This window comes from Aaosphaeria arxii (genome assembly GCF_010015735.1).
Source record: "Aaosphaeria arxii CBS 175.79 unplaced genomic scaffold BU24scaffold_2, whole genome shotgun sequence".
Classification (NCBI taxonomy): domain Eukaryota; kingdom Fungi; phylum Ascomycota; class Dothideomycetes; order Pleosporales; genus Aaosphaeria; species Aaosphaeria arxii.
The window spans coordinates 4,117,029-4,141,069 of NW_022983475.1; the positions used below are offsets into that span (position 1 = coordinate 4,117,029).

The following is a 24,041-nucleotide window of genomic DNA, read 5'->3' on the forward strand; positions in this document are numbered from 1 at the left end:
AACTAGCAGGCCATTCAGAGATCACATGTAGGGGTAAAGCACTAGGCAGAGCATAGAGAGATCGGGGCAACTGAGGGAGATCGCAGGGAGATCGATGCATTATCCACCTATTGTACCACCTAACCCACATATCCACCGAATGCAGACCGTGCCTGTGATACCCACTACTATAGAGACGTTCATACGCAACAACAGGGGTAGGAGTAGTGTGCATAGTAGGCATCATGAACGCGTTGGTCACGTCTGTGCGTTCTCAAGGAAATCCTGCCCATTTCCATGTAAAAGATGCACAGACGTGACCAATCCGCTCAAGGCACCCCTTGTATCTCGTTGCATTTGTTCCGATATTGTCTTTCGATATTGTCTAAACAAAATTAGCAGCTACCAACAAGTTTTTTGCCCTGGGGTCTCCGTGATACTAAGATTAGTGTTGCAGGAGATAGTAAAAGCTCGTAAGTATAAAATGAGCTCGAGGTGAACAAATTTCGCATTCGCCCGCCTGACAGCTTCCGTAAGAGCTTGCCGATGAACAATGAAAGACATTTCACATTGTACACATATATCATTTACCTTCCTCTTCACTTCTATTCTTTCGTTTATAGCTACCGTCTTTCTCTTCAAGCATGCTGAGATTGGGCTTCCCTTTAGCATCAGCCGTAGCCATTCTCGTCAAGAAGCAAAATATCGCAAACCCCTCATAGCAGTAGAGCCTCGTCTTACTGAACAAGCAATCACCCCCGGGGCATCTGTTGTATCCATCCCCTATGGTCCTTTCACGACACAGCCACGTAGTCTACGTCCAGAAGAAACGCTTTTTGACATTCAAAAGCCTTGTACAGACTGTTACATCGTGGCGATTCATGCACTTATAGAAGATGCCATCAATGGAACAGAGCTTTTACTGGACTCGGGAATTTGGCTCCATCATATCATTCTCTTCAATCCTACACGGCCGGACCTAGTTTGTCCTCAGATGGGGGAACGGTTTTACGGTGGTGGCAATGAAAGATGGACACGTCGATGGAATTCAATCGGGCCCTGGGGATATAAAATTGACCAGAACGATGCCTGGGATTCTGTTGTAGAGCTGATGAACGACGGTCAGGCCGAGAAGACTGTCAACATTGTGGTTCGATATGAAGTTGTGCCGGCAGACAGTGAAGAGGGTAGAGAATATCGCGGGATTAGGGCTGTATGGTTGGACGTCACGGGCTGCGGCCGTGGCGAAGTGGAGGTAAAAAGTGAGTCCGAGGCGTTCGAATATAGTACTCCAAATTGGGAGTCACCTATTAGCGGACAGCTAGTTGATGTTGGGGGGCACATGCACGACGGGGGGCTCAACATGACGGCGTATAGGAACGGTGATCCAATTTGCTCGTCAGTACAGTTGTACAACAATCAGGCCTCAATACAGCATATAGTAGCTGCAGGAATGTGCAAGAATGGTGGCGAAATTCATAAAGGCGATGTTCTCTGGGCCGATGCTAAGTATGATCCTAGCATTCACCAGTTGGTCTTTCATAATGGAAAGCCGGATCCTGTAATGGGGAGCATGGGTGTTTATATCGGGCTTTAATTTGGATTCTTTTGGCCAAGATATACTTTATTCCTTAACGTTCAACGCATCTGCATTCCAGAGGGATAGTTTATAATGTCTCATTGGCTTGGTCTGTGATATAAATCTAATGTCTCAATTAGCGCTTACAACAATACGGACTCAACAAACTGGCACAATACTGCAGGAATCAAGATTGTTGAAAATTTTCAATTGCTATTGGTTTCGAATCATGTTTCCTCTACAACTATGTTCTGCAATCTCTGTAGTCAGAACACTCCGGTAAGCGTGTACGCTGATAGAACATAACAATTTGCGTATTTGTAATAGGCTGACAGGTTAAGTGAAACAATAGGTCTGGGACTTACCTTGGTAAGTAGGTTTATGGACAAGGTTTTTTATAGCAGGGTTGATTCCATAGATTCAAACGTATTATTGTATGAGAATATTAACCCTAGGAAGAAGAGGAAGAGGTTTCGAAATAGAGTTGCTTGTCGATTTCGTTATTTGCATTAGAATACATAGGCTTTCCAGTCTAGAGAGTCCTACTACAGTTATATACTGTCGTGTATAGACGCCTCTGTAGTAGGGAGCATCACAAGGACGACCTGCAATCGGTGAATAGGTAGGAAAGGTAGATAATTCTCTCTATTAATGGGTCTCCGGAGGTAGATAGATGATTCCCCGACACGTGATCCCCGAATAGCCTCAGCTATCCTGCTACACCACAATACTTAAAGGTTTGATACATCTTTCCAAACTTCAGACTGGAAGTCTAGCGGAATATGCCAATCTAACAGCTCTGTAAACCACTGATGCTCATTTGTCAAGCCAGCTTCATCCAAGAGACTTTGACCCACGCCCGGTAATGTGCTTCCTGCTGATTGTGCACGCTCCGGGAAATTTGGGAGAAAATTGTCCTCCATAATACTAGTTCCCATATTCTCTGGGATCGAGTACGCTGGCTGTAACAATGCAACCGAGGACTTTTCGAGAGAGCCACTGGATAGCTCTGATTCCTTTTGCAACACCCGGGATGCAACAGTAGCAAGAGCGCTGATGATGTGGTATGAGAACACATTCTGATGATTTGAATCATATGTCTCAAAAAATGACACTATGCTCTTGATGAGCTGAAGATCATCGTGCGCACGCTTTGTTGTTTTGTTTTGAATAATGCTGATGAAAAGTATATCCGTACTCCAGGCCACTTGATAGAGTAGAAATCTATAACGAGAATGAATCAGCCAGATTATACTGTGAGAAAAGAATAACCGGACGTAAATGATACGTACATAGCAAACGGGTGGTCACTTAGATGATATGTGAGCAATGAAATAGCTGCTCTTGAAGCACTGACACACAGCGCTACGCTTGGCATTACCACTTCCCCAGCATCATTTCCTTCATCCGCGGCAAAAAGCCTGAATGCAGCAGAATGGATCGCAACTATAAGCTGAAAATATACGAAGTGTAGCGTGGTCAAGCACATTAATCGGCTGTAGTCTGCATCAACTAGTACTTCAGTGGGTTCTGGGCGGACCATCTCTGGAGTGCTGTTATACCATTGTTGAAGTTCTTTATCAAGCTGAGCAATTCGAATTTCCAGTTCTGCAACTGACAAAGAGTTGGTGTTGGTATAAAGTGAAGAGAAGATTTTACCCTGGAGTTGAGCTAGGCACACTTGTTGACGGAAAAAGTTGACAGTAATGTTGTTGCCATAATAGAAAAGTCCATAGCCATCCGGTGGATGCTCCTCGGGAAGCGCAAGAAGAAACTCCTCGTTGATCAGTGGAGGCTTACCCATACGTAGCATCAGGTCATGGTCCACGATATAAGCATGCCAGAAAAGACGGCGACGGTGGAGAGATTCTGCTACCGTGAGACCGGACTTGCTGTTGATACGGTGATATCCCGATAAGAGAATCAGTTGTACTGCCATTCCCAAAACTGTAATTGCAATGTGATTCTCGCATCTGAATATAAAATATAGGACCTAAAGGAATTAGAGTACTACAGCTGCGTTTCAAAGCTTGATACTCACTGTGGACAACAATGTGCCAATATGGAGCGGCGTCGGTTTTTTCAGAATAACTTCTGACAACTTGCCCATTGCATTGTGGATGTATTTCTCGTATTCTTCTATCTGACACGTACGAATAACCTTTCGTAGTGAATGGGCAAGTATGACATTAATGGCCATGTATGCTCCAGAGTTGTCGGACTCCCCATGACGAAAATATGTTTGAACGGCTGAGCGAATTTCATGCTCCTGGAAAAGTCGGATGTCATGGTTTTGAGTTGTGAGAAAGTCTGCAAACACTTAGTCGACCTTTTGATACATCTTTCGCTCGGATTCTAGACAGTACCTTCTACGCAAGCCATAACAATTTCATTTGACGGGGCAGGAGAGAATCCAGTAGATGGACTATATTGTCGATAAGGTCGGAGGTTTTGCATTTCGAGACTTTGCATGACCCTAGAAAAAGTATCGTCTCCAATGAGACTATTGATCTTACGAATGCCTTTGAGGGAGAAAATGGAACAAGCACCCACTACTGACAAATAAGTAAAGGGTAAGTATTTCAAAGAGAGTATTTTGAACTAGAGATAGTACCTGTAGAGCCCACCGTGGTCTCACTTGTAGCTCCGGTGAAAAAAGGTTCGCCTGAATGTGGGGATGAATTTGAACCCATTCCCAGAGGAGCTGGGCTTCTGCGACCGGACTCAGAACTGGGTGTGGTTGACGCACTCTGGTCGGCTATGCTATCATCTTCGGTAGTCGATTGGTGGGTTTCAGGTTGTGTATTCTTCTGAAGCTCCTGAACTAAACTTTCCATTTGGGCGAGTCGCGCAACCAGATTGTGATACGGCCTGTATGATGAGAGGTTGGTTTGAAATCACTGCCTTAGAATACATCATGAGAGATCACCTTTTACGGGGGGTATAAGACTGCCGTCTATTTGGCCATATGCATTCTTGTCCATATTTCAGGCAGTTGCCGCAGGTAGGTGTACAATGGTCACATCTAACCTATTCCACAATTGTGTAAGCAACTAAACTACTTCTGGTTCATTACCTGTCGAACTTCATACACACCTTGCGTCGTCGGCATGAACTACAGGCCAGTTTGGGTGCTTTCTCTGATGGCCGAACTGGATCCATGTATGTATGATTGTTAGACAGTTTTGACAAATTAGCAACAGGCGGCGGTTGCGGACGGAAGGGTCGAGAAAGTCCGTATCATAACAGAGAAGACTGGGAGGATATAATACTAATGAAAAACGAGAGTGGGGAGGAGGAAGAACTGCTGGGCAGAAGCAGAGTAGAGTAGAGTAGCTCAAAAGGGTAGACACTGCTGTCACGTGAGAGGCGGACATTTACAATTGTCCGTCCGAAATGGGTTGACTCCACTTGTCGGTTAACTGACCAATACATACTCTGCTAGAACAGAGAAGAGGTACCAGCCTTCCATTAGCCTGGGAAGCGTAGAGTCGCTTTAGAAACATTGATACAAAGATTCCATACCTCTGTGGTGATGAAACGGACAATTTGACTTTGCCGACCAAGATGTAGATAGGCGTTTATACGGTCTGATGAATTGTGAATACTAAATGGAAAACATATTGTAGACCTTGGATTAATCATATAAAGTAGAGGCAGCCTGCTTCTCTGGCCTTTCATTCAAGATAAAGATTTCTTTCCATTGCGTTCTCATAACTACAATGTATCGCTACACGAACATAGCATCACCCTTTAAAGAGCGTCCGGCCCAGGGTGGTATCAACTGGATTGAAATACCGGCTAACGATGTTTCGGCCCTAAAAGTCGGTTGCGTGTTTCATGTACCCTTGCACTACGTTTTGAACCCAACTTAGTTCCCAAGCTGATATCCCTGGATTAGGAATTCTACAAGTCTCTTTTCCCTTCATGGAAATTTGGGAATCCCGCCCATGTACCTGAGGATTTCGTCAGCTTTTTCAAGATTGATGAGCCAGCATGTAAGCCGCCCGACTCTGTCTCCCTTTACGGTAACCAACTTCGAACTTAGACGTGGAGGGCGCAATCATCAAGGTCAATTCGCATACCTTGACAGCCACGAATCAAGGCGAGACAAAAAGCATCGGCATGGTCCCTTATTTTCTGGTCGACAGTATTGCTGAAGTAAGTTGCTTTCGGTACGTCTCTTGTTATTCTGACCAGAAAAATAGATGCATGACAAAATCATTGGACTGGGTGGTAAGATGTGCCTAGACAAAACAGACGCACGTGGAGATGGTTGGTACGCAAAATACATAGACATTGCAGGTAATGTCTTAGCTATATACGAAGTGGCATATGAATCGTAAGGTGCTCTAGAGCTCTGGTCTAGCCATCCAGTTTGTAAATTTAAGTCATATGTTAGCTCTCGAGTATTAGTATCATAGTTCTGATCACCATTGTTCAATGAAGATAAATTCCAAGATGATAATAATCGTGAACAATAGCTCCTAGACAGGCTAAGGTTCTTCCTTAGCTATCAAGGCACTTCCTGCTAGTTGGTTTTATCGTCGATATCATTGAAAGGTTTCCTTCACAGCCCATCTAGATCTCATCGCGCGCTGCGTAATTCAAGTTCAAGTTCAACATGCACTGCGGTTTACTTCAAGACGTCTTGTGGTATAGCTCTACAAGAGTATTGTTACCGTACCTCTACGCACTTCGTGTTTGATGATGAAACCTCTTGAATTAATACATCGACACATCAATAGATGCATCAGATGTAAATATCGTCATTGTTAATCTATACCGGCGCTCATGAAGGCTGTCAGCACTGCACTGTCAGCAACCAACCACGTTATGACCACGATAATTTCAACCATTCAGCACTTTGCGAAATAAAGTCTCTAATCTAATAGAAGCGAAAGAATAGATGCTATACTTCGGAAGGGGATTGGGAGTGGAGGAACATGCAAAGTCCGAAGGAATAAGCCTAATGAACTTTGACTCCTAGCACCGAAAATCTATGCGAAGTCGAGCCTTCGCCAAATGGATCTCCAACACCCCCTACTGACAGTGTTCTCCTTTGCGGGGTTCCATGCATACTGGGGGTTCCTATTTCCAGGTTGGAAATGTTGTATTTCCCTGTTCGAATTGTGGGTTTCGATGGACAGACGACTTGCAGCATTAGTTCGTTACTGGCCGGGCCAATCGTTCCCCGGGTCGTTCAACACATAATGAGGCTCCGGGGAACCAACACTTCGCTTTAGGATTCGATTCGATCCCCAGCAGGTTTTCAAAACGACGATTTGCATGGTTGCCAAGCAGTGCATAGCTTAGGTGCATGAGTAGCAATCATTACTAAACCCAATGCCACGACTGAGGAAGTGTCAAACCTCCAAATCCCTCCAAGAATATGTCGACTGGTGTATCAGGAATGCCAAAATGATATGATATAGGGTGGACTCTTTCTTAAAACCTCCAGTCGCACGGCTAAAGAACAATGAGTTAAGGTTGCACCACGACATGCTTCTTAACATTTAAACCGAACTTCAAACAGTCCCATGGGTAATCAAATTAGCTCTTCGTTCCTCGAATTCGACCTATAACTCTTGTCTTCTTATAGTGGCATTCCTTCAAACTCTACCTTTCTAAACTGTTGGCCTGAATGGTATATAATACGAATGCCAATGGACACTAGATCCTACCCGAATATCGCATCATATTCACATTACTCTGTTCCTTGTTTTATCTCCTTGCCCACATGCAACGCCTGATCCTTTGGGATCATCCGCCACCGACTGCACAAAACTCATTATCTGAGGATGGTGCGCGCCATGATGCTTCCTTCTGCAAATTTTTGGTGTCTGCAAAATGACCTTACAAATCCGGAGTCAATACCGTCAGAGACGTAAGTCTTATGTATCAATCTTGGTCACCTAGCCGCTGGGTATGAAGCTCTTGCCTTATATTGGATGTCGAACTTCTCCACAAAGATATTGTTAGGATTATCAGGCGAATGTATGGAGATGATAGTCGTGAGGATAACTGTGGATGGGTACGTGCCTTATCTCTGAAGGAATCACGAACGCGGCACACGACACGGTTCTCCAGTAGCGAGATTCCGCCAGGATCCTACCCTGAGAGCCTCGCGTGTTGTCGCCATTAATAATAAAATGGATGCGCTGCAGTTATTCAGGATTCGCCGAGTCCTGTTCGATCTTCATTCAAATAACGGATTTGAGTTAGATAGACAGGTTTGATAATGCTTTCTTCTCTGTATGTTCTAGGGTTCCAACACGGCTTCTAACCCATTTCATCCTAGACAAGAACCACTATGTGCGCCAGCATAGATGATTAAGAATTTTATTCACGAGTGTTGCCGCATGTATCGAGTAAGGTAAGGCGTTGTTCCGCAAAGAAGGAATTGGGTGGGATAGATGTCATTGGCCCAAAAGCGTGCCTGCATGCATACTGCACTGCATTGCAGGTCGCGGTCTCCGAATGCACTGTACTTGGACTTGCGCGTGCGTACATGTACGGAGTAAAGCATTTATGTACGTATGTACTACTTAGGTGCACATGCAACTTTTAACGCCCAGTGATCATACAAGAGATCATCGCCGCGATACGACTACCAATCATGTGAATGAAATTTCAACTTGGTCAACAGCATCAAACTATCCAATTTTTGTTAAGGCTTCGCTTGGTGTGTTTGATAATTTGCACCACATAATACATGCATATTCAAGTGACAAGCAACTAATGAATAGATGCAGAATACAGCAACTGCTGCACAGCCTGCTGTTAGTCATCCATGTTATTATCCATGGATTAGTCTAACGCTCTTCACCGACCATAGTCGACGACGGGATCGAGATCAAGGAACTGTATGCGAGCCTCCTGGAAATGCCTGAGGCTGAAGCCGCTGGACATTCTTCGCCAGCCACAGAAGCCGTTAAAGTATGCTCGAAATAGCCTACAAGTTGCCCCATGTGGTGCGACATGCCAACGTTTCTGCTGATTGGTATCGCACTCGGTAAGCGCATTGCTTAGCTCGTACCTATTGGGACTCTCAGCTCCCAGGTGCCATGCTCCGTTTGTTAGCAGGCATTAACACGAGGTGCCAACGATGGTGGCGCATCCTAGTGTGTTGGGCTACACCGTCACGCTCTGTAGCATCACGTTCGAGATTCGAACACCCCGATTTTAATCCACTATATTGCAAGAACAACACCAAAAGAGACTATGTACTTCGTAGAATTTGCCTCAGCTTACATGGTTGGCGTGCATCAACACTATGGAAATGCATTGGTTTTTGCCCGGTTTAGCTAAGCTGACCGCCCAATTTGATGCGTTTGTGTACAAACATAAAAGGAGGCATGGCACCTCTGAAGATGAGAAACTTCTAATCAGAACATGCTCATAAAGCCATCTGGGGTCAAGGGTTCCGCCGCAAAAGTCACATATCGTTCCGAGAAAGACGCAATGTCCGTTCCGACACAATGCGGTAGCCAGACGTGGTCTCAGTTCACAGTAAGTCCCTTGCGAAAAAAACACAATGCAAGCCCCTCAACTCATGCCCTCTTCAGTTCAACATGCTTTGTCAACTTCGAGCTTTCATGCATACGCTGTATCTCTTCACCGCCAATGATTTTCACACTTTCGCTATACCAACGACGCTGTTTGCAACTTTTGGTGCCCTTTCAGGTCCAATTCTAACCACGAACCCCAATCCGTCCATTCTTGAGGTCTTGAGCAAGCTTCCAGCTGCGCTTATGATAGTCTGGGCCAACTTGCTGATCTTCGACATTTCCAATCAACGATCGCCGGCCGCTGTTGAGGAAGACAAGATCAATAAACCACACCGGCCGCTTCCTAGTGGGCGAATCTCCATCGACGCGACGCGCCGTCTTCTTCTTGTCGGAATACCGGTTGTCTTAGCTCTGAGCTGGTCCATGGGCTGTTGGCAAGAGGCACTTCTTCTATTCACAGCAACATGGATGTACAACGACCTGCAGGGTTGCGATGAAGATTGGATTCTTCGAAACTTCTTGATCGCCGTGGGTTATGGACTCTTCTCTTCCGCGGCACTGCGCGTCATGACAGGACCCGAACATGCCATCACGACGAAAGGGCTGCAATGGATTGCACTAGTCACAATGGTAATGTTTGTGACTCAACATATCTGTGACATCAAAGACGCAGAGGGCGATAGGTCTCGAGGGCGTCGATCCGCGCCGATTGTGCTTGGAGATGAGCTTGTCAGATTGAGCGTTGCGTTACCGATAATCATCTGTTCGATCGTATGCCCGGCCTTCTTCGGACTTGGTATTGGCTCTTATACTGCGACCGTGGGTCTGGGAGGGTTGGTTGCAGGAAGAACTTGGATGCTAAGAGATCTAAAGAGCGACAAACTGACATGGAAGCTTTGGGCTCTGTGGACAGTGATGTTGTTTGCATTGCCTTTGCTCAAGAACCCTCAGGTTCTTGCGAGTATATTTCTGACTCTTCTGGCCAAGGTGTGTCCTACTGGAAACTGCGCGAAATCATTGAATTTAGTCGCAGTATCCAGTGTAGCACTGGTCGTTGGGGGAAGGAAAGCATATGTACAAGCTGGATGGAGTGCATTTGGGGCCGCGGCCAATTCGACGATACCCGAGATACAGATCGAGGGTGTCATGTAAATTTGATTATTCTCACATCACGATAGACTGGCTAATTAGCTTGATAGATATAGATTAGAAGGGATCATTGGAAAGCATTTGGTAACAATTGAAAACATCGCATTTCTTGACCCGTCGAGCATTACACTTTATCTGACCTCAGGATGCTAGCAATCTCCTCTGCGACCGCTGCTTGCGTCCTTTGCATCAATTGTGGACCAACACTGATCCTAGCGACCCCAATATCCGACAATTCCTGAACGGTCAATCCCCCAGAGACAACTCTACGCAGACTAACATTCAACCTCCCACCCAATGCTTTGCTCGCTTCTTCAACTTCCTGCCTGGACCACCCACCTCGCGCCCTGCCACCCCAGATGAAGACATTGTGCGCTCCAGCAGCAAGGAAAGCCTTGCCGCGTTCAATGGCTTCGGAAAGGGGGCGACCTTCAAGGAGCGCATCCGTCCTCGCATTAATAACAAAGTCTGGCACACCCTCCTCCGCCGCAATCTTTAGGACACGCTGGATACGATCTTGAGCAACGGAGACATCATAAAGGCCACCCTTGCCATCAGATAATTCTCTTCCATAGTCTTCCAGGTTAATTCCGACCGCTCCGGCCTTGATAATAGCTCTTAGTCCTTCCTCCAAGCGCTCGCCAAACCCGTCCTGGAAATCCACGGTGAGCGGCTTATTGAACTCTCTCGCAACAGGCGCAATAGCTCGCACAGCAGCTATTTCGACCTCGAGTGTGAGGTCTTCATCTTGGAGGCCGGCGGCCGCGGCAACGGCGTAGGACGCTGTTGCGATAGCTTTAGTTTCCGGGATGGAGGCTACGGTGCGGGCGCTGATTGCGTCCCAAACATTTGTGAGAACCACCGGGTTTCCAGGCTGATGGAGTGCTTTGAGAGTCTTTGCGAACTCGTTTTGTGGAGATGACATATTGCAGGAGACGCGGGTCTGTCTTGCTAGAGAGATTTCGGAGACGACGGAATGACGGTTCAAGCAAGAAAGCGTGCCTTGTTGCGGGGCGTACTAGCAAGTGTAGATTCTGGTATTAACAACTGAAGAGAGATGAGGCATACGTCTTATATTGCAAGCCTTCAAGGATATGACGATTCCTCACTTGTAAGTAGTGACTCACCTATAATGCAGCATCCGACTTCGCTTACATTCCGTAATTCTTTGTACACAACGAGACTGTTGTCACGAATGAGCAGCACTGCCGACAAACCGAGCGCGCGGCGTCGGCAGGTTGTTCTGGATGTGACCACTCACAACATCGGGGACTCGGCAATCAGATGACATCAACTAGCATATAATACACTGTACATACATCAAATAGATGTTACCTAGCCTTTGTTTGTTGGTTAATAACATAGTCTTGAATGCAGTTCCATATTACTTTGATGGATATTAGAACACGCACTGGATCCAGTCGCGGCTACTAGCGGCCTTAAGTAGCAAGAGCCTGAGATGCCTGTCCCTTATCCGTGGTGATGTTACTGACCACAAGGTACCAATTGACTACATTCTTGCTTTACTCCAAGAAACCTTCACAGCCTGGATCTTGGGGCGATTCAAGGTTACTGTTCTGCTATTTTGAAGGGCTCGTTCTCTTTGCGAAACTCGTATACATCGTATTTGTAGTAGAACGCTGAAACCTTCCGAGCCTTAAAACTTCTCACGGTGATTCAAAATGATCGAATATGTATATGCGCTCGAACGAAGATTTACGCCTAAGACTAGATTTGCATGGATACTACAATATCATACGTACTAGCATTCAATTTTTCAGCATGTGGTTGTTCCCAGCGTTTATTCTCTGACGCCTGGCAGAAGACCATCCATGTATGCCGTGAGCTCTTCCACTTCTCCAACTTGGGCTATGTATGTATCTGGTCGTACTAAGACAGCGTATGACTCGCCTTCCTTGACCAATGCACACCCAAAGAACTCCTCATCGTTATCTTCCTTCTTCCTGCTCAGTGGCCTCAATTGAAACGTTGTCAAGATATTTCCACTCGTGATGTTTCTCGACGCCGGGGAGTCTCCAATGATAAGCAAGGTGAATCGCCCATAAACGATCTTTTCGTACAACCTGGACGCGCCATATGCTCCTGGTGTCTGAAGCCATAAGTCGGGGCAACGATATCCAGCTTCAAAAATACTTCTTTGTGACTGTATGACCAAGGGCGAATCCAGCCCAGTGTACTTCACACCCATTCCCGTAATGAACCCGGAATTCTTGTGAATGAGATCGACGTAAGTTCTGGCCTCAGTTACTGTCGATCGAACAAGTTGAGCGGCGACGTCGACAACCTCTTTTGCGGTCGCCCTTCGTTCCAGCTCATAGCTGCCGAGTAGCGCATCTTTGGAGGCATTTGGCAGGTCGGGATTTTTTACAAGTAGGGATAGGCGCCATATCAAGTTGAATGCGTCGGCAAGGCCGGTATTCAAGCCCTGACCACCATTTACCGAATGTCTATACCAGAAAAACAAGCCGGTCAGTGTCTAAAAAGGGTAATACTTGGAGAATGAGTGCCTTACACATGCCCAGAGTCGCCCGCTAAAATAAAGGGTCCCTGCGGTGAAGGATGAACGAACGAACTTGCAACTCGTTCTTTGACTGGTTTGGTATTAGATTAACGAGCAATTGTGAGTAATGTGAAATGAACGAGACATACTTTCGAATTTACTAAGCCACTCCACGTGAGTTATGTCAACGGGGTGCGGAGCCATGTGTTTCCGAATCATTGCCAGCACATTATCTTGATCCGTATCACCGTCCATAAGAAGGTAAAATCGCTGCATACCACGTTCACTATGGCAAAGTCAGTCAAATTGATGAAGAGGATCCATCGTGGCCCTATTGCAAGCCTACCGTGGTATCCAAGCCATGCGGCATTGCCCATCAAGTTCAAGCGATACGATCTCTTTCGCGATGGGGTATGTCGTCTCGATCCAACAATCTATCACTGTCCATACCATGTTCGGCTTCGTACCTTCCCATTCGATGCCAAGCTCATTTCTTATCAAGCTCCGGGCACCATCCGCTGCGATGCAGTACTTTGCGTTCACTGTTCGCTTGTGTGTATTGATCGTTACACCTGCGGATGAGGATTTATTAGATATCGACAGAGCCGGCTCTGAAAAGTGAACAGGAGTATCGAGACGAGATAAGAATAGCCGCTCGATGTATGGCTGCCCTATCATTACAAGGCTGCTGTAAAAGGTGTGTGTTAGACAATTCCACCATTCACTTTGACGTGATGCAACTTGACCGTTCGCGAATGTTGAACTTGCTAAGGCGAAGTCAGCTTCATATGTACTTGCCGACCAAGACGATAGAAAAGAAAGAAAAATCGTACTGTTGCATTTGATGCCTTTCTTGAGAAGATCGTCCAATATACTCTCGTGCTCATGCTCGCCCTTCTCGAAATTGCCCGCAATTTCAAGATACTGCTGAGTACGTGGGTTAAGAGCATCTGCGCCTCCATGCTGTATTGTGCCTTCCTTAGCGTCGAGAATGCATACCGTGAGCCCAAGTTGTCGAGCCAGTATGGCAGAAAGCAAACCCGTTGGACCAGCTAATAGTGGTGTTAGAAAGTTTCATAGGTGAGAGTTATGAGTTGCAAGGCAGTGTGTTGCTTCGCGAGTGACAATTTACCTCCAACAATGGCCAAGTCTACGACATCTACCAGCTTCTCATCACCAACAATTTCATTGCTATTCCATTGACTCGTTTTGCCAGGCATTGTGGTAGCTCTGGAGTAATTATGTGTGATGTGGTGTTATTGAGTATATATGTCTTCAAGAAGTAAACGGAAATGGACAACTGAATAGAAGAGATGCATGCTTCTTAAGAATATCTGGCTATCAACCATCTTTCATCTGCTACAAAGTCATCAAGAACGCCATGCAGCCATGAAACTCCGTACGGAGGCATTCCGCATTGCACTGGCCCATGCTGCAGTCAACCCTGATTTTTAAGTGTCATTATTTGCATCCGGCCCACTATAGTCGAAAGACTCTGGAGAAATATTCCGTAAGCTTTGTAAACATGAGTTTACACCTGGCCCACTATAGTCGAAAGATTTTTGAAAAATTTTCCGAGAGCTTTCGAAACACAAATTTGGTCACTGTCGGATGTCCGAGACTGTCTCCCAGCATGGACTACAGGGCACCCCCATACTCGTAAATGCAAGGAGGCTCGGCGAGAGTTCCTTTTTCACTTAGTGTCCGATCTAGTCCGACTAAAATTATGGCATGCCTCCAATATGTACATCACTTTGCAGCGCCAATGCTGTTGTATGTCCTATCCAGGGAGTTCGAGTGGGAAATCGTTAGCGGTTATAAGTGTGAGATGTAGATCAAAGGTGCATGATATGACGACTTGTTGTGATACTACGGGGATTTACCCGCTTCAAGATCGTACACCAGAACCAGATCGCCTGCACATCAAAAATTGTGGAACATCAGAGAGAAATGGTACACATTACGCAACCCAATGTTTAGTTCAACTACATGACTATAGGTTCAATTAATCTTGGATTTCATTTCTACTGATATCTGTAAACGGGCAAACTCGATCAAAGTTTACTATATTGATGTGGATCTTCCCAAACATTTTCCGACCTTTCTGGAGATCCAAGGATCATTGCGAATGTGTCTCATTGGCTAGCAACGGAGACTTTACTTGCCCTTACAGGACTAGCGGGTAAATAAGAGTGAGTGGGGTGCGGGTGCGGGAGACGGCGGTTCCTAATTCCTGACACTCTTTTCTGATCTGGACGCAAGTCAGGCCACCACAAATCTGATCATTAACTGGCTCGGAAAATGAATTGTATGCAGATTTAGGCACTAAATCGTCGGCAACAGGCTACAGGCTGTATTACGAGTACGATGATCCACGATCTAGATTGCATGAAAGGAGCACAGGTAGAGTCAATCCCCCAGAATCAGATACACATCATATACTTCTATGGTGCTACTTCGAACAGAATGGATAAGCAAGAGATAAGCAATATAATACTATCGCCGTGTCAGGAAGGTTCGGAGTAAACTCATGAGTGCTGTGTGCCGGACAATATGGAGAGTCCACCCAAAACCAGTAATGAATGTATGTTCGGCCATTACCGAGGCCCAGTCAATCCTTTTTTTTAACCCTTGTTCTCCGTGCAGCGTCGCAACCCCCAACATACCAATAGCAAACTTCCTCCTGCTAATTCAAGAGTCGCGCAATACAGACTCAACCCTCTCCATCCTCCCTCAGTACTCTTCATGATAACACCGGCAACAGGATTTCCAATCAAGCTTCCCAGGGCATTGGCGGCAAACACGATGCCAATTCTTCCACCAAGCCTCGACATATCTGGTGTGAGCATCGCTGCCGTAGCGGGTATAAGGCTGATGACGCTTCCACTAAGGAAGCCGTACGCAAGGGCCCAAACAATCAATCCTGGAAAAGAAGAGTCCACATAGGTCCAACCTCCGGCCAATGCACCGCACCCGATGGCAGCCACAGACTGTACCAGGGCTGGGCCCGATTTCAGTCTATCAGCCACGATACTGGGGGCTATGCGACCCACCAGGCCCCCTGCATTGAGAATACTTATGAGGTAGTAAGGTTGCATTCCATTCAAAGATACCCCGGTATCCCGGACCCATGTGGTGATGTAAAAATATGGAATAAAAAGTCCGGCGAAGGACAGTGCCACACCCAACACAAACAGGATATATTGAGGTTCGAGTAGACACCTGAATTCGTAAAGAGTCCTCTTGGCTGGGTTTCGAGTCAGTTCACGGCGCTGTCGCAACAGGAAGGTAGCGGCATTGGCCGTCACAAGGACTACAAGGGCAGTGACCCTCATGGCCCAATTGAACCCCATGGTGACAAGAAGCCGGCGTACGAGGATAGGATAGATGATACCTCCGATAGAAGCTCCTGAATTGGCAATGCCGACAGCCAATGCGCGGTTTTTCGAAAAGTACGTGGGTACAATGGCGGTTGAGGGGACGAGCAATAGGCTCATTCCAATTCCAGACAAGACACCTTGCGAGAGGATCACTTGGTAGAACACAGGCCGCTTCTGTGCCGTGAATTCGCCACTCAATGAGGTCAATATGATTGCGAGCGTGATACAGCTGCAGCCGACGAATGCCATACGCCTGGCGAATCCTCTATCGACAAAGCTTCCAGTCGCGGAACCGAAACCTAGGAGGCAGAACAGTTGCAGAGATCCGATCCATGAGATTGAAGAGGGCGATGAAAGTGGCGGGCTAAAAGCGGAGTAGTATTCCTGGAAGACACCAAAGGCGTTCACCAAACCCCTAGAATGTCGTCAGTGTCATTCCAGATGAGAGTGGGGATCAATTCACCTACCATGTATTGAGCATCAGCGAAAAGCCTACAGAAACTTGTATCCATTCTCGCCACGGCATCTTGAACAAAGATTGAGTATTGGACCGAGAAACTATTCAGAATTTTGATTGCTTTTGATGTGTATCGATCGATTGCTTGATTGCGAGAAATGATTGTTTCAGCCGTGAGGAGCCAAAAAGCTCGTCTTTTGAAGATTTCCACTAGATCGAACCAATCTAAATTGCGGCCTCAGCGGAGCCAAGTTCGGGGTGCATACCGAACCTGAATCCGACGAAACTGGATGGTATCATCACACCCTAATTTATGTGCCAAGTCCGTATTCCCATGATGCCTGCAATGTCGGACGATAATCTTAAACCCAAGGGGTTAGAGAGAAAGAGGAAAAATAGCTAAGCTATGCAACAAGGTGCAGACGGAATTGCTGCGCTGTATTACATATCAAAATACTAGGTTTTTTGGTTGGTCACGAAACTGTTCTGATGGCTCGAGGAACCATTCACAATTTTTAACAAAGCGCGAAAATTCCGTTTACATCCATGGTACAATACCCTTTGCAACATCTATGGAATCCGTGAATATATAGAGAGCAACCCCTCCAGACAATAGATCTTCAAACCCTATCATCGTGTCTTTCATTGAACATCACTTTCCTTTCGTCTAAATATTACCTTGTCTTCCTGTGGATATATCCTCTAGAGATAATCCTCAACCACAATCCTCATCAAACCGTCTTGCTGGAACACGACGGCCCTCTCAATTGATCAAAATGATTGACAGTCTGAAAGTAAATGTTCTGGCCACTTCACACAAGATTCTCGATACCATTCTCAGGTATCGGAGTCCTTTGCCAAAGGGTGCCGTGGACTGTAGCGATGAGGGTGCTTTGAAGTTTCTCGGTATGATCTATCTTGCGGTGAAAGCTGATCAGCCTGTTCCCATGGTCATGCCAGCTTTCCCGTTCAAGAGTCCCAATGCAAAAGACAAGGTACTGGGGATCTCGCCCGATAAGGGTGAAGATGTAGCTCTCGCACATCTCAACGGATTATGTGCTGCTATCAAGGACATCTACGAACCTGGTGCTATCTTGACCATAGTTTCCGACGGGTTAGTCTACAATGGTATGTTATGAGAGATTCTCATTGACCTATATCATGCTAATAAGCATAGATCTCCTTGGTGTTCCCGACCACGTTGTTTGGAACTATGGAAGAAAGCTACGAGAGCTTGCTGCCTCTCGAGGATACAAACACATCCAGTTTGCACAGCTCAGAAATCTACTAGCATTGAAGAGCATAGATGAACAGCTAGATGACATGTCGTACGCTGCTGCCGCATCTTTCATGCGCCTGAGTCTGATGAACCAATTCGGAGCCACCAGCTGGGCTGAAGGGTCGGACCTGGAGGTTGACGACAACAAGCGAACGACATACTGCGGATATCTCAAGTTCCTTGAACTGGATCTTGCAACTACCTATCCGATAGACGAAGAGCGTACCAAAAGTCGTTTCAAGAAGGGCGTTGCGAAAATTGCTAAGGCGATGCTGAAGCGGGGCGACGCATTTGCAAGAGCAGTACGCAGCAGGTTTCCCGACCATGTCCGCCTATCGATCCATCCTTCCAACGGCAAAGACAAGATCTCTGTGAATGTTCTTCCTGTCGCTACTACCGTAACACCATGGCACTGCTCTATCGCCTTCAAAGTTGACGGAACATTGCTAGCTGGACATCGTACCACATTTGAAGCAATGGATGACATGGAGTTAGTCTACGAAAACAAGCAGCCTTCATATTTCCGCGAGAAGTCAAGCCTCTACAGTTGGCAGTCAACGCCGGTTACATTCGAGCCGTTGTATCCTTGCGGAATCCTAGTCCGTCCCGCCAATGGACCCAAGTCTGCGTCCATCGATGACGTCGATGCACTCAAAATCCGTGAACTTGCAGAACTTAACTCACCCGTCGTTCTTCGTGGCTTCACCAAAACCAGGGATCGTGAAAGGTTTGTTGCCAAATCATACGATTTCGGCAAGCCAACACCATGGAAGTTCGGACTCGTCCTAGAAGTCAAAGACCAAGGGGCTGAGACGGAAGGACTCAACAACGTCCTGAGTTCCGAGTGGATGCCATTCCATTTCGACGGCATGTTCAAGACTCAGAAGCATGTACGGGATGACGGGAGCTACGACCTAGTTCCGCAGCCACCCAGATTCCAATTCTTCACTGCAGTGACTTCTAGCCCCAAGGACACTGGTTACACTCTCTTTTCGGCATCCAGGCTTGTCTTCCAATATCTACCAAAGCACATCTCGGTGGATCAGCTTCGCTCCTTGACATATTCCGTCAGCACCCCTTCGTTCGATCAGGCGATCATTAGGCGCTTGCCCTTGATTCAGCAGCATCCGTCCACAGATCAACCATGCATTAGATACCACGAGCGATGGCCGCAAGAGAAGACAAAGTTCGACCCGACGCATGTCGAGATCGAGAACGGCGACCAGGAGATCTGCGACATTCTAGAGTCGCTTCTGCACGACCGTAGAGTGTGCAACTGGCATATGTGGGTGAAGGGTGATCTGTTGGTCAGTGACAATATATCCACGATGCACACCAGGAGTTCGTTCCTGGCGCAGGTCGATCGAGAGTTGTGGAGGATTCATTTTGATTAGGATTTGTAGTTATTAAATTGGCCATTGTAAAGTAGCGAGGAATCATTGGGATGGAGTTAGTGAATGGATGCATCTTTGTTAAGATACTGTCGTTCAAATTTTATTTGCTTATCCGCTTTTATCATTTTACATGTTATCATTCGCCCTGAAACATTCGAGCTACTTTTGATAGCCCTTCCACTTCAAATACCTAGTACGTACTCGGTTCACAACATCAATGGAATTACTCCAAATTCTTTAACGTTTGAAATGTTTTTCTCTGCTATGATGCTTCCAATTCTAAAGGCAACGTCACTTCAAAGTACATTGTCTCCACAAAATTTTCTCGTATTGTCCTCCGTAAGTTTTGTTAACTTTAAATGCTTACAGTGCGTGATGCAGATCAATTATGTAGGCAAGATCCATGTAGAATTTAGGGCCTGCAATGAATCATTTTAGGTCGCTAGAACGCTTTCACTCGTTTTCAAGAATGTAATCTGGGTGCAATATAATTCTGCAAAGTGTATTTATGTTTGGTTTTTTCAGTTTACTATTTACTGTGTTCCGGATTTCATTTGAAACTTCGCCTGGTCCATAGAGCAAGACCGCAAATTTCAAGAAAAGGACGTCAGAAGGGGGATTTCCGTCATGGGAACGTCGGGCAGTCTCGTTACTAAAACGTCATTGGGGAATAGGTGTGGGGTATAGGGGTATAACGCAAAGCATAAAATCCTCCGAGGGCGCTAATCTTCCATCGCATAATCATTCATCGCATTTCGTACCTGCACTCATCTGTGCATTTCATGAGTTGTCGTCGTCCTTAAACAAAAGAAAAATTTCGGATCATCGCATAAAGCATGTTTACGCGTCTGGGTCACTCTCGCTCGAGAGTTCGTCCGGGTGGGGAAGGTAGTCTTTGAGATCCATCAGGCGGTTGCGGCAGTGGATTAGAAAGATCGCAATGGCCAAAGCATTCCAAACGTCGTAACCTTCCTGGCCAAAATCAAAGATCGCAACAGTGCGAAGTCCAGATTGTGGGACCGAGGCATCGTAGCTCACAAATGCCATAATGGTGTGAGAAGCAATAATTCCGTAGAGCGTAGGAATGTCCGGCAAAGGGGCGCAATCGTCCAAGGAGGACTTGATAGGGGTTTCTGGATCTTTGTGAAGCCCAGCCAAGCGGTAGGCTTCGTGCCAACGGTTTGCTAATAGCTCGAGTCGATTGCGCATCTTGGACTGGATCTCGACCGACGAGGTAGTGGTGCTGGCGCTGACGACTTCGAAGAGGGAAAGCTGTCCCCACAGGTTGTCGACGCCGCCATCTTTCAAGGCCCACTTATTGTAACTCCTAATTGCTCGGCGAATGAGGATCTCGGGAGTGCGCAGCTCCGCTTTCTGGTGAATAGCGTCACGTGCGCGTCCTCCCAGCTGGAAAAGCTCCTCGAGTGCCCTGAAAGCTGTCGATGCGTTAGTGAAAGTGGATTGGAATGGGGCGAGAGTTACGTACCATGGAAATCAGCGCTCGCTCCCGAGCGGTCCAGAGCAGGCTTTATGAAAGCTTTGTCAAGATTATTCGTGAAGAGGTCGTATGGTAAAGATTTGAAGTCATCAATCCAATCGGCTGGCATAAGAGGTTCGAAACCTCTCATACCTAGTTTCTGGAACAGAAAGATGGCATCCTCAGTCCAGCCTGCGCTGCGAAGGTGCTGGCCTTGTTCGTCCCTCCTCAAACGCTCTTCTTCGGTATCCTTTGTTTCTTCCGGTACGTAACGATCATCGTCGACAACAAAGGTATCTTCATTCGCATCCCAGCCATCTTCCTCTTTGTAAGATTTTGGAGACCCAGCGCAATTATCCAAAAGCGTATCACCCTCCAGGTCGCTATAGGACCGTCGATCCAGAGAGTGTGGAGGAGAAGGAGGTAGGTTTACCGGTTTCATAGAACTATCATGAATTGGGGTCTCCAGAATGGCGCGCTCCTGCTTGATTTTCGGGGAACCCCATTGCGCGTACCGCTCAGTCTGCTTTCGCGCGGTTTGCGGCAAGGGGGAGACTTTCGCTTTGAAGTCCTTGTCGCGTCGCTGCTGCGTCTTGCGCGGGCTTACATACTCCCAGAACCGGGTTGAGACATCGCGCAGAAAAGCCATTTCCGAAAGAGAACGCTGGAGAAAGAGAAACACGAACAAAGTGGTCGGCCAAGCAGGTTATCGTGGAATGCGCCCGGGAGGATAGCGTTGGAGAAGGTGTTTAGGATTTGTGTTGGAAAGATACTCCCGGAAGGGATGAGTCGATGCGGCGTTATAGTCTAATTCGTGAACGGATACTGGGTGGTTCGTAAGGTGAAGTGAAGGTGAAGATGAAGGTGAAAGTAAGGTGTCTGTGACCTTTGTCGCAAGATTCCCTCGTGTTCACGTGAGAAAAGGAGGCGAGGCCTTGAGGTGGCTGGGGAATGGCTAGAGTAGATTGGGCGCTTAAAGGGAAGGAGGGGTTACCCCTGCATCGACTATTATTCCAGGGAGTGTCTAATCCCCCTAGTGGCATAACGTTTTTTATACATTTTTACCCAATAAGGAGTTGAAGGAAACAGGTAAACATATGAATTCCCCATAGAATACATGGTCTGGACAAAAGGGGTGCGTAGTGATGATCAGGAAAGGCGGTGTGGTTTAATTACTTGTACACGATGTTAGCCTCCGGGGGGATAATAGGTCACGTGCAGAGCCACAAATCTGATAAGATAATATGGATCTCGCTGATCTAGTGGGGTGAACATTTTTTGAAAATCGTACTCCCCATCGAACAACCAGAATCGCCCAACAATTCGCACACCACCGAATAACCACAAAGATGGCCGCCACAGACTCCCTCGCAGGGGACTCTCAAGTTACTACCCTTCGCAAGATCATAACTTCTGAGAAAGAGCCTCTGGCACGTCGGTTCCGCGCATTGTTCTCTCTTAAGTATCTTGCATCCCTCCAGCCTCCCACCGAGCAAACGGTGCCCGCCATCGATGCGATCGCTGCGGCTTTCATATCGCCCTCCGCACTCCTGAAGCACGAGTTGGCTTACTGCCTCGGACAGTCCCGCCACGATGCCGCGATTGCACCACTCCGACATGTTCTAGAAGACAAAGAGGAGGACGCAATGTGTCGTCACGAAGCCGCTGAAGCACTGGCAGCACTGGGAGACAAGAACAGCCTGGAGCTTCTCAAGCAGCTCCGAGACGATGTTGGGGAAGTTGACGTGGTGAGAGAGACGTGTGACATTGCCGTCGATCGAATTGAGTGGGAGCATGGCCTACAGAGCAAGCAAGAACAGTTGAAGAAAAGGTATGGCGCGCAAACGCAACATTTTGGAAAGGATCGTATGCGCTGACATTTGTACTAGCGATTTCACATCCATCGATCCAGCACCACCACTGCCACAGAGTTCCGAAAAGCCTTCCATCCCGGAGCTTGAGAAAACCCTCCTAGACACTTCTTTGCCTTTGTTCCATCGCTACCGAGCCATGTTTGCGCTCCGAGATCTATCTTCGCCACCTGATCTGCCGACTGCAGTGCCAGCAGTTCAGGCACTTGCACGAGGTTTCAGCGATCCATCCGCCCTTTTTCGTCATGAGATCGCTTTCGTATTCGGGCAGTTGTCACATCCTGCTTCCATTCCTAGCCTAGTCGAGACCCTGAGTGATACCAAAGAGGCGAGCATGGTGCGCCATGAGGCCGCAGAGGCGTTGGGAAGCCTTGGTGACGAAGAAGGAGTCGAAGATGTCCTGAGGAAGTTTCTGAACGATCCGGAGCAAGTTGTTCGCGATAGCGTTATCGTGGCTCTGGACATGGCAGAATTCGAGAAGAACGGCGAGGTTGAATATGCGATTGTGCCCGAGAGCAACCCGATCGCAGCGGCATAGATCTGGAGTGATACACCCATAGAGTTCATGATATAATGCGTCTAAAAAGAAAGTACAGCGGCACATTCAATTATTTGTATTCCATCTAATAGTTGTAAGCGCAATTGAATGGTCAGTGATGAAGAGATGCCATACTTATGCCCACATTTCTCGCATTCGTAAAACACAGTAGAGCCTTCGTCTGCACTGCGGAGTTGTTGTGTATAGAAGCGCACTTGTGGGTTGCCGCACTTTTGGCACGGTTCGTCGATAACAGCATTGGTCTGCATGTCGTCCTCGTTGATGGTTTGTACCTCCGACTTCTTTGCGCGAAGTGGCGAAGGGAATGCGTCGGGCTTCGATTGGGTCACGATAACTTTGGAGGAAGTGTCTTCAGGTGAAGCCATTAGATTTGTCTTGATTTAGATGTGGAATACCGGCGCAGACGTACCTTTGCAAGACGCGCCACACACCGCGCAGAGTAGGATCGCATTTTGTTTGCCGGCACTGCCGTCAAGGAGATTACCACAGTCTGTGCAGAAAACGAGAGATCCAATGGCTGCCATTGTTGGAGTTTTTCCTTTGATGTTAATGCCGGGAAAGTGCAGGAGTGTAAATAGACTTGCGACGAGCTGTCGAAAAAAAAGTGACAGGTCACGGCGTGATACCGCGAGCGGGAAAGCGTGCCAAGACCCAATGCTGCATGAAAGCGGCAGGCGGTCGGGCGCGAAAGTATACCAGGAACCATGCTAGAATCCCATGTTTGATCCAACCCACCATCTGTATCCCTACGTGACAGATGCAGAAGAGCTAGCTGTCTTATTCCATTGAAAGTTCTGTCGTGCCTTTGCTCGTCTTCACTGACCATGTGCCGTGTCACACCTTCGCCGTCCCGATCGCGCCTTCACCTTTGACCCGCGCAACGCT

At 47.1% G+C, this 24,041-nt stretch overlaps 11 protein-coding genes across 11 annotated transcripts; 5 read left to right on the forward strand and 6 right to left on the reverse strand.

The window, feature by feature from the left end:
- Positions 1-532: 532 nt before the first annotated feature.
- BU24DRAFT_448354 (uncharacterized protein) lies at positions 533-1,576 on the forward strand (the record flags this gene model as incomplete). Its single annotated transcript, XM_033530880.1, has 2 exons — positions 533-551; positions 603-1,576. The coding sequence occupies 2 exons, from the start codon at positions 533-535 to the stop codon at positions 1,574-1,576; spliced, it is 993 nt and encodes a 330-aa protein (XP_033388322.1).
- Positions 1,577-2,237: 661 nt separating this feature from the next.
- On the reverse strand, positions 2,238-4,849 carry BU24DRAFT_419584 (uncharacterized protein). Its single transcript, XM_033527253.1, has 7 exons — positions 4,655-4,849; positions 4,488-4,588; positions 4,173-4,429; positions 3,925-4,110; positions 3,600-3,868; positions 2,851-3,551; positions 2,238-2,782 (listed from the first exon to the last, which is right to left on the reverse strand). Exons 1-7 carry the CDS (start codon positions 4,718-4,720, stop codon positions 2,290-2,292), a joined length of 2,073 nt encoding a protein of 690 aa, XP_033388323.1. The 5' UTR covers positions 4,721-4,849; the 3' UTR covers positions 2,238-2,289.
- Positions 4,850-5,265: 416 nt separating this feature from the next.
- Positions 5,266-6,005, forward strand: BU24DRAFT_477075 (uncharacterized protein; the record flags this gene model as incomplete). The annotated part of the gene is made up of 5 exons (XM_033532959.1): positions 5,266-5,382; positions 5,460-5,556; positions 5,607-5,719; positions 5,767-5,837; positions 5,975-6,005. The coding sequence occupies exons 1-5, from the start codon at positions 5,281-5,283 to the stop codon at positions 6,003-6,005; spliced, it is 414 nt and encodes a 137-aa protein (XP_033388324.1). The 5' UTR covers positions 5,266-5,280.
- A 2,707-nt stretch (positions 6,006-8,712) lies between these two features.
- Positions 8,713-10,221, forward strand: BU24DRAFT_387164 (uncharacterized protein; the record flags this gene model as incomplete). Its single annotated transcript, XM_033524956.1, has 2 exons — positions 8,713-9,070; positions 9,127-10,221. The coding sequence occupies exons 1-2, from the start codon at positions 8,954-8,956 to the stop codon at positions 10,219-10,221; spliced, it is 1,212 nt and encodes a 403-aa protein (XP_033388325.1). The 5' UTR covers positions 8,713-8,953.
- Positions 10,222-10,283: 62 nt separating this feature from the next.
- BU24DRAFT_419585 (PEP phosphonomutase-like protein) lies at positions 10,284-11,504 on the reverse strand. Its single transcript, XM_033527254.1, has one exon. The coding sequence runs from the start codon at positions 11,141-11,143 to the stop codon at positions 10,343-10,345; it is 801 nt and encodes a 266-aa protein (XP_033388326.1). The 5' UTR covers positions 11,144-11,504; the 3' UTR covers positions 10,284-10,342.
- Positions 11,505-11,893: 389 nt separating this feature from the next.
- Positions 11,894-14,146, reverse strand: BU24DRAFT_419586 (uncharacterized protein). Its single transcript, XM_033527255.1, has 6 exons — positions 13,872-14,146; positions 13,573-13,791; positions 13,086-13,506; positions 12,889-13,025; positions 12,752-12,830; positions 11,894-12,686 (listed from the first exon to the last, which is right to left on the reverse strand). Exons 1-6 carry the CDS (start codon positions 13,957-13,959, stop codon positions 12,020-12,022), a joined length of 1,611 nt encoding a protein of 536 aa, XP_033388327.1. The 5' UTR covers positions 13,960-14,146; the 3' UTR covers positions 11,894-12,019.
- A 760-nt stretch (positions 14,147-14,906) lies between these two features.
- On the reverse strand, positions 14,907-16,670 carry BU24DRAFT_448359 (MFS general substrate transporter; the record flags this gene model as incomplete). The annotated part of the gene is made up of 3 exons (XM_033530881.1): positions 16,587-16,670; positions 15,406-16,534; positions 14,907-15,083 (listed from the first exon to the last, which is right to left on the reverse strand). The coding sequence occupies exons 1-3, from the start codon at positions 16,643-16,645 to the stop codon at positions 14,907-14,909; spliced, it is 1,365 nt and encodes a 454-aa protein (XP_033388328.1). The 5' UTR covers positions 16,646-16,670.
- Positions 16,671-17,211: 541 nt separating this feature from the next.
- BU24DRAFT_365758 (Clavaminate synthase-like protein) lies at positions 17,212-19,249 on the forward strand (the record flags this gene model as incomplete). Its single annotated transcript, XM_033524282.1, has 2 exons — positions 17,212-17,704; positions 17,754-19,249. The coding sequence occupies exons 1-2, from the start codon at positions 17,353-17,355 to the stop codon at positions 19,247-19,249; spliced, it is 1,848 nt and encodes a 615-aa protein (XP_033388329.1). The 5' UTR covers positions 17,212-17,352.
- Positions 19,250-19,729: 480 nt separating this feature from the next.
- Positions 19,730-21,848, reverse strand: BU24DRAFT_448361 (uncharacterized protein). Its single transcript, XM_033530882.1, has 2 exons — positions 20,736-21,848; positions 19,730-20,685 (listed from the first exon to the last, which is right to left on the reverse strand). The coding sequence occupies exons 1-2, from the start codon at positions 21,373-21,375 to the stop codon at positions 20,090-20,092; spliced, it is 1,236 nt and encodes a 411-aa protein (XP_033388330.1). The 5' UTR covers positions 21,376-21,848; the 3' UTR covers positions 19,730-20,089.
- A 176-nt stretch (positions 21,849-22,024) lies between these two features.
- On the forward strand, positions 22,025-23,220 carry BU24DRAFT_419588 (Deoxyhypusine hydroxylase). Its single transcript, XM_033527256.1, has 2 exons — positions 22,025-22,557; positions 22,616-23,220. The coding sequence occupies exons 1-2, from the start codon at positions 22,076-22,078 to the stop codon at positions 23,133-23,135; spliced, it is 1,002 nt and encodes a 333-aa protein (XP_033388331.1). The 5' UTR covers positions 22,025-22,075; the 3' UTR covers positions 23,136-23,220.
- Positions 23,202-23,680, reverse strand: BU24DRAFT_459608 (DNA-directed RNA polymeras-like protein I subunit; the record flags this gene model as incomplete). Its single annotated transcript, XM_033531740.1, has 3 exons — positions 23,202-23,220; positions 23,271-23,505; positions 23,566-23,680. The coding sequence occupies 3 exons, from the start codon at positions 23,678-23,680 to the stop codon at positions 23,202-23,204; spliced, it is 369 nt and encodes a 122-aa protein (XP_033388332.1).
- Between the last annotated feature and the right edge of the window lie 361 nt (positions 23,681-24,041).